The sequence below is a fragment of the Mercurialis annua genome, linkage group LG2 (assembly GCF_937616625.2).
Source record: "Mercurialis annua linkage group LG2, ddMerAnnu1.2, whole genome shotgun sequence".
Lineage (NCBI taxonomy): Eukaryota > Viridiplantae > Streptophyta > Magnoliopsida > Malpighiales > Euphorbiaceae > Mercurialis > Mercurialis annua.
Window position 1 is genome coordinate 3,362,002 of NC_065571.1, and position 8,149 is coordinate 3,370,150.

Sequence of the window (8,149 nt, forward strand, 5' to 3'; positions counted from 1 at the left end):
GCAGGAGAAACTGAATCCACAATCTAACAAATTGTTGTGAAATGTTTATAATATTTGAGTTATAATTTTTTAAATATTTAATAGTATAACCAAGACAAAGAATTAATCAGAAGCACAATATACAACAATATCCGAAACTGGCTTAAAAAGTAACAAGGTTTGAACTGAAGTCAAAAGACAATTACGGCAATCTCAAATTTACTTAAAATAATCATTATGCATGAGAAAGAAAAATTAATAACCAGTAAAAATTGCAGTAAACAAAAAAAAACTGGATATTTAAAACAAAAAAAAAGTAGTAGTAGTAAAACTTAACAGTAAAAGAATAAGGAGACAAAAAGTTTAACGTTAATTGTCGTGAAGGGAGAGTAGATTTAGATATGCGGTGGAGTGAGTTAGTTAAGTTTCATACATGAGCTGGATCCACTCTCCCTTCTCTGACCCACTTTTCATTTTTATAATCCTTTTTTTCACTCTTCTAACACGAATTTACTCTCAAAATTTAGTCAGTAACACAGCAATTTGTATACATATATTTTAAATTTTGTATTCTTAATAATCCAAAAATCAGTTCATACCCTTTTCTCCACCTCTTACATGTCTCAACTGGGTTCTGTTCTGTTTTGTTTTTGATTCCAAGTTCAGTTCAAACATGTGAAATTTGGTTGGTTTTTTATGAACTGTTTGACTGTTTTGAGATCTTTGTTTTTTGAAATTTAAGGTATGAATCTAAGTAACGGTAAAGGATCGATGTCAACGGTTAGTTCTAGTGCTGTTTGGAAAACTACTGAGGTTGTTCCCGATCAATTTCCGGCCGGGCTTCGAGTTCTTGTCGTTGATGATGACCCGACTTGTCTTATGATCTTGGAGAAGATGTTAAGAACTTGTCTTTATGAAGGTAACTAAATAAATTTGTTTTATTTTGTTCAAATTTGTTTTCTTGATTTTGTTTTTTTTTGTGATTTAATTCATTTGATTTGGTTTGTTTAGTTTGTAATACTTCAGTGAAGTCATAATTTTTGTAAACATAGTTAGATTGGGTGTGATGTCACATCTGTAATGACAATTTAATGTTCCATTACTGTGTATAATCTTGGGGAATTTGTTTGACTTTAGATGTCTTTTCTGTAAGACTCTTGATCAATTGAAAAGCTTGTGAATTGGAGTGTGAGTTAGATTTGTATGAATTAGAGTGTTGATTGATGTGATTTTTCAGTTACGAAATGCAACCGAGCCGAGATTGCGTTGTCGTTGCTCCGGGAGAACAAAAACGGGTACGACATTGTTATCAGCGATGTTCACATGCCGGATATGGATGGATTTAAGCTTCTTGAATATATTGGACTAGAGATGGATCTGCCTGTTATCAGTAAGTATTTGGTTGTGAATTGTGATCATATTCTGTAGATTTGACTTAATTAAGGTGATGTTCTTATTTATGTTCTGCCAACTATGCAGTGATGTCGGCGGATGACGGTAAAAGTGTAGTTATGAAGGGGGTAACGCATGGTGCGTGTGATTATCTGATTAAACCGGTACGCATTGAAGCATTGAGAAATATCTGGCAGCATGTGGTAAGGAAGAAACGAAATGAATGGAAAGATATTGAGCAGTCAGGAAGCGTAGAAGAAGGAGATAGGCAGCCAAAGCAATCGGAAGATGCTGATTACTCGTCTTCAGCAAACGAAGGAAATTGGAGAAACTCGAAGAAGAGAAAAGATGACGAAGAAGAAGTAGACGATAGGGATGATACGTCTGCGTTGAAGAAGCCGCGGGTGGTGTGGTCAGTTGAGCTTCATCAACAATTTGTCGCAGCTGTTAATCAACTAGGCATTGACAGTATGTATTGCTACTATCTTTCTTTTCGTTCTTACGATATCCTCTGAAATGTGTGAGATCTTGCAATGGTTTTGATGAAAATTGAATAAAAATACATTAAACGCGAGTCGGAATGCGGGTAGTAATAATAAGAGTAGAACCCATTTTAAAGATTCTTAATTGCATAACTTACAAATTGAATTTCTTTTACTTAATTCTTTAATTAAGCAGTATTTACATGTAGCTTAACTATCATAACCTATTTTTACTATAGTAATTTAATGTAATTTCATTTACATTTGTAATTTTAAATACAGAAGCTGTTCCAAAGAAAATTCTGGAATTGATGAATGTGCCTGGTCTCACGAGAGAAAATGTTGCCAGCCATCTTCAGGTATGGACAAATATAAATGTAAGCATTAAATAGAATTCCGGTAATGTCGTCATAATCTCTCTTTTCCGCTCTTATATACTAATAAATGGCCTACTACATGGTGCAGAAATATCGCTTATATCTTAGAAGATTGAGTGGAGTTCCTCAACACCAAAACAATTTGGGCAATGCTTTCATTACACCACAAGAAGCGGCAACATATGGTACGCTGTCATCCTTCAATGGACTTGACCTTCAAACTCTTGCAGCAACCGGTCAGCTTCCAGCACAAAGCCTCGCCACACTCCAAGCAGCGGGACTCGGCAGATCAGCTGTAAAATCAAGAATACCTATGCCCATTGTTGATCAAAGAAATCTTTTTAGTTTTGAAAATCCGAAATTGAGATATGGGGAGGGGCAACAACAACAACAATTGAGCAGCAGTAAGCAAATCAATTTACTTCATGGAATTCCGACAACCATGGAGCCAAAACAACTAGCAAATTTGCACCATTCTGCACAATCTATTGGGAGCATGAATATGCAAGTTAATTCGCAAGGAGGTCAGAGTAGTAGTTCGTTATTGATGCAGATGTCTCAATCGCAATCTAGAGGGCAGATGCTAAATGAAGCCTCAAGCAGCCATGCGAATGCAATTGGCGGAGGGGTTTTGGCAAGACATAGTTTATCTGAGAATGGTAGAGGTTCGGGGTACAGTACAGTTTCACAATCATCTTCCATGATGAATTTCCCGTTGAACAGCGCCGTTGAATTAGCGGGTAATAGTTTTCCGATAGGTAACAATCCCGGAATGTCGAGTCTGACATCTAAGGGCACATTTCAGGAAGAGGTTAACTCAGAAATAAAAGGATCAGCAGGTTTCATGCCAAGTTATGATATTTTTGCTGATCTAAATCAACATAAATCTCATGAATGGGAACTGCAAAATGTAGGCATGACATTCAATGCCTCTCAGCAAAACAACCTTGACGTTGATTCATCCGTTTTATCTCACCAAGGGTTTTCGACTAGCCAAAGGACCGGACTGAACAGGAATATATCTGCTCTGGGAAAACCCGTCTTTTCTGCCGGGGATGCAGCTAATCATGTGAATTCACAAAATGGTGGACAACAACACCTCAACGCTTTTTTCGTTGAGAATCCAGTAAGGATCAAATCCGAGACAATTTCTGATGCACACGGCCAAACAAATTTCTTTCCTGAACAGTTTGGTCAGGAAGACCTCATGAGTGCTCTTCTCAAACAAGTAGGTTCCTCTGTCATTTCCTTTTTTATTTTATACATTCGTGTTTCAATTATTATGTTATTAAAATAACTGAAATTTGCAGCAGCAGGGAAGTGCAGGACCCGCCGAAAACGATTTCGACTTCGATGGGTATCCCTTGGATAATATTCCCGTGTAGAAGCTATCTCAGATATTATGGCAGATTTGATGTATATACCTGCTGTTAAATTTGATTGCATCTTCTACAAGCAACCAGAGATAAGAAGTTCAAATTAGGGTTCTTGAGGAGACAAGATATCTTGATTCCCAAGGCTGTATGTTTTGTGCATATATTTCTTGTTCAGCTGGTTTAATCTGGACATAAGGTAGGACGAGTCGGAAAGTCGAGATCGATATACGGTTCGAAGGTATATGCGAAGCTCGTATGGCATGTTGGACATGCAAGATTTTGACTGCATTTTCTTGGAAAATCTACCACTAATTTTAGGGTGCTTGTGGAGCTGTTGATTGGTAGATATACGCAAAGTATTAGGAGCTTTTTCTAACTGCAATAACAAATTAAGTTTTATGTTAAATTTTTTTGTCTGGTTTTAATTTATTTGATTGAAGGAATTGACATTGTTGTATATATTCCATTTGATTGCTTTGGACACAAGTCTGGGTGATTGTTAATGGATGTTCCTTGTACTTAGTTTTGAAGAGGGTAATTTTCTTTGTTCTGTTTCTCTATCTTTTGGATAAATAAATGCTCAAACTAGGTTTTGAGCTGACCCAACCGGTTTGCTTAGAAAAATATTTGATTCAAATATTGAAAGATACAAAGCAAACTTAAAACCAGCAAGATGCTAATGGTGAATTTTGTTCCATCAATGAGTTGACAGAAACTAGAGTTGTAGGATACTAGGTACGCTTGTGCATCGGTCAATAGTTTGTCATAATTTTAAACCGGACGGAACTATAGATTCAGACCTCGTCAAACCGGACTGAAACGTACTTACAGATGTATAATTCCTCAAGAATCATGGTGACATTTTGTCAAACCAGACTGAAATGTACTTACAGGTGAATATGTTATAAATAGAGTTTCGGAATTTCAAAAGCATTTTTGTAATGCTGAAACATAGGATCCGAGAATTTCCGTGCTAACAGTTATAGTCCATCTATCACCAATCAAAAAAAAAACATATAAACTAAACTGAAATACAACATAATTCGAATTCAGCAATGGCACTTGAAAAAAGCATCCCGCAATGAACATAAAGAAGTTTTAACATCATCAGACTAACTCAGCAAGCGAGAACAAAAAGTGCAGCACAAGGAACATCAAGAAGAACTATTAACACTGTTGACTACTGTCTGCTGATGATGTTAAATTTACATTAGCTTTGGAAAAATGTTATCATAGTGTATATATCTTATACATTCAGGATGTCAAGAGCACAACAGCAAACCTGTCTGAAATACTTGAACTCACGAAATTCCAAATGATAATTTGGTCGCTGATGGATGCACATCTTCTCGTGATTCTCGAAATGTGAAGTGGATGAGCATCAAGATATGAAATAATGGAAAGAATTAGATTTGACTTCAAGTTACTGCTGCGACAATACGAACACCACAGCAGCTATAAGAAGCGATAAACTTATAGTTGACGATACTTTTCTAATACTGTTGCTCATCGGGCGGATTTTAGGAAGTGCACATTCTTCGCCGTTGAAAAATACTTTAGTGGGAAACCCATCTCCAGCAGCCACATTGATGCCGGGCGTTAGTTTCTTAGTAAATGAGATCACGGACTGTTGTTTTCCAGGAACCCTAGGACTCCTTAGTGGATCGACTCCATCAGTTTCGGCGACAAGATAGTTCAATCCCGGAAGCCCCTGCATGACTATGGTATTGTCGGTCCCTTCCAGAATGCTCCCATTGAATGAGTACATTGCTTCGAACCCAGCAGCTGCTTTGTCTAATTGTACTGCCGCAAACCAATCAGGAAACGTGAGTTCATCCCAGTTGAAGACCGTGACCCTTGCGCTCCATCCACGACTATAATCTGTATTAATATGCCAGTTGATACTAACTCCACAGTTGTCACCACAAGGCATTGGGTTTGGCACTGTTCGATGTTTAAGGGAAGCCCAAGCTCTTGCCATAGCAGTCCGATTGTCAAAAGGAACGAGCAGTGCCTCTGGAGGAAGAAGAACGGGTGGAGCAGTTGCGCTACACGTCCTAGCCGTGTTACTAGGGCACCCGCATGCACATGTATTACACGGGACAACAGAATCATTGTAGTAAGCAGAAAATGACACGCAACATCTAGGACTTGCTCCTTTGGGTTGAGTGATGTTGCATACAACTTGCCAGCTGGCAACTGCAGTTGAATTTAACTGCAAGCCACTCGAGTCTGGGAATTGGCTAGGGCTCACTCTAATTGGAGGACTGCATTGGTAATCAGGATTAAGCGTGCCGTTAATCTTCCAGTTCTGGGGTGGTGTGAGCTCGGAACGATTTAGATCTGGTGGCATTTTGAAAACCTGCATCTGAAAAGCTGAAATCGACTTGCTTGGGTCCATTGATGGCGGCAAGATTGTTCCATCTCGGCAACATGAGGGTTTAAACCCAAGGGTAGAGTCATTATATTTGGTTGGAGGCAGATCAATGATTGTTGGCCTTCGTTCACAGTTTAATACATTGGCGAAATCCAAATCCTTATAATGTGTTCCTTGCGATCCAAATATGCATTCAGTCGAATCAACGACATACGGATAAGCACCCTTCATGCTGTAGATAAATTCCTCTCTCATCCAGTCCCAGCTCAATTTCCAGTTATCGAGACGACCAAGAGGATTGTGATTTTCTATAGCAACCTGTGCCCAGTAACTAGAGTCATATGTTCTGATGACATCATATACAATTGTAAGATCACCATTTTGGCGGGGCAAGAACTCCTCATCTACAGTGATATTGGATTTAAACTTCTCGTCTTTGGTACAGCAAACATACATCATATGACCTGCGAAGCCAAGTTGACATTCAATACGTGCAAAAACTCATAGAACTTTGAAAAATTTCACAATAACACAAAAGTATGGCATGATCCTCTACTTCAGCAGAAATTTAGTTAGAATTACAGAGCATAAAGGCTCCAAATCATATAAAACCAATACACAGTTAAAATTTCAATAAAATAGTCGTTATCACAATCCTATGCTCAATTAACTTCCCCAATTATTACAACTCAACAAGAAGCAAAAAGTTCTTCTTTCATAAATCAAGACGAGCAACTAGACTATTAAGAGCTGTAACTACAAATATCTAGATATGTTTGAGCTGAAACTTTAAAGATCAAATTAAAACCGATACACCACAAGAGACGATAATAGTTACAATATGGTCAAACCATAAATCAGGTACAACATACCAAAGATCTAAACTTTGTGACATGACTAACTTACATTCTATCATCCCAAATTATTTTATTCCACATTGCAAACCAGATCACAGTTCTATATTCCGAAATCGGATAAATTATCAAACATGTAAGCTGAAAACTAATCCTCGAAATGAAATTGCAATGAATAATCAAACTCCAGGCATCAACTTATAAGACTCAAACCAAGAATTAAACCAAATCTATATTGCAAATCATTTGAACAATTCAACAAAATTCAAAAGAAAATTAACTAAACAAACCTTGTTTAGTTACCCCAGGGCAAACAAAGCCATCATTAGCAAGAGAAATATTAGAAGGCCAAGGAACATCCTTAACCGAAACCCCAAACTGGGTACCCAAAAGCTTAACCTGAACCGAAGTCTGAGTAGAATCCCCCGCAGTTTCAATCGGAGTTTTCAAATCCGTCATCGGAAACCCAGCAAAAACAGTCCCATTACCCACATTACCCGGCAACCTAGTACCGTCAGCAAGAACAGCATTCGAAGCCGACACTAAAAACTCATCGTTCTTAAACCCCACAAAAACTTTCCACGATTTAAGCGCATCGAGCCCGTTGTTCGACACAGTGAGCGTCGACTCAAATCTGTACGGCTGGTGGGTGGGCACGGTTGGTTTAAGCTGGGTACCCTTTTCATACTGGTATGATAAGAAGATGCCGTTACAAGTACTGCCAGGAGGCGGCGGAGGCGGCACCGGAGCTGGTTTGGTAGTGTTGGATTGGGAGATGGTGAAGGGGATTGTGAGTAGAATGATGAGAAGCTGGAGATTTGAGTGTGAGCCCATGGTGGTTAATTTGTGGTGGCGGCGGTGGTGGGTTTTTGTAGTGTGAATTGGGATATGGAAACGCGTATGAGAAATCTGAGAGGAGAAGAAATGAACAGCTTAGGAGAAGCTGTATTTTTTGAATTTGAAATGAATTTTCTGTGTTTGAGTCGTCGTCACTGGGTTTAAAGATGTGCTACCCTCGATTTATTTAGGTACCTTTTTTTTAAGGAGAAAAGAAGACAGGACACGTAAATGTAATTACCAAAACATAAAATAAAAAAAGTGCTTCGTTTTTGTAAGAAAGTGCCGTTGTTGTGGAAGTTGTTTTGTTTTGTCCCTCTCAATTTATTTTCATTTGGTGATGTGAACGTTGTTGATATAAAATGGTCTGCACTCACGGGGTGTGAATGAATTCGGGTATTACAAAATTATTGGAAATTGATTCGAAAAAAAATTAGAATTCAGTTCATCCAATTCAAGTTCAAACTACTCGAAT

The 8,149-nt window shown here is 38.1% G+C and overlaps 2 protein-coding genes across 8 annotated transcripts; one reads left to right on the forward strand and one right to left on the reverse strand.

The window, feature by feature from the left end:
• The first annotated feature begins 387 nt into the window (after positions 1 to 387).
• LOC126666897 (two-component response regulator ARR1-like) lies at positions 388 to 4,166 on the forward strand. Of its 7 annotated transcripts, none has more exons than XM_050359798.2 (6): positions 388 to 898; positions 1,217 to 1,369; positions 1,459 to 1,839; positions 2,136 to 2,230; positions 2,319 to 3,458; positions 3,547 to 4,166. In XM_050359798.2, the coding sequence occupies exons 1-6, from the start codon at positions 724 to 726 to the stop codon at positions 3,613 to 3,615; spliced, it is 2,013 nt and encodes a 670-aa protein (XP_050215755.1). In that variant the 5' UTR covers positions 388 to 723; the 3' UTR covers positions 3,616 to 4,166. The 7 variants fall into 7 exon arrangements, with proteins under 7 accessions (XP_050215755.1, XP_050215754.1, XP_050215753.1 ...); XM_050359797.2 differs by having other exon boundaries at positions 2,139 to 2,230; positions 3,541 to 4,166; XM_050359796.2 differs by having other exon boundaries at positions 389 to 898; positions 3,544 to 4,166.
• A 462-nt stretch (positions 4,167 to 4,628) lies between these two features.
• LOC126666898 (COBRA-like protein 7) lies at positions 4,629 to 7,904 on the reverse strand. The gene is made up of 2 exons (XM_050359802.2): positions 7,128 to 7,904; positions 4,629 to 6,447 (listed from the first exon to the last, which is right to left on the reverse strand). The coding sequence occupies exons 1-2, from the start codon at positions 7,669 to 7,671 to the stop codon at positions 5,030 to 5,032; spliced, it is 1,962 nt and encodes a 653-aa protein (XP_050215759.1). The 5' UTR covers positions 7,672 to 7,904; the 3' UTR covers positions 4,629 to 5,029.
• Positions 7,905 to 8,149: the final 245 nt, after the last annotated feature.

Excerpts from the sequence above, each read along its gene's own strand:
- LOC126666897 (XM_050359795.2), top strand. The coding sequence starts at position 724 with ATGAATCTAAGTAACGGTAAAGGATCGATGTCAACGGTTAGTTCTAGT. Across the intron at positions 1,370-1,458 it reads GATGGATCTGCCTGTTATCA|TGATGTCGGCGGATGACGGT; the intron begins GTAAGTATTTGG and ends CCAACTATGCAG. Across the intron at positions 2,231-2,318 it reads AGGTATGGACAAATATAAAT|AAATATCGCTTATATCTTAG; the intron begins GTAAGCATTAAA and ends TACATGGTGCAG.
- LOC126666898 (XM_050359802.2), bottom strand. The coding sequence starts at position 7,671 with ATGGGCTCACACTCAAATCTCCAGCTTCTCATCATTCTACTCACAATC. Across the intron at positions 6,448-7,127 it reads CCCTGGGGTAACTAAACAAG|GTCATATGATGTATGTTTGC; the intron begins GTTTGTTTAGTT and ends TTGGCTTCGCAG.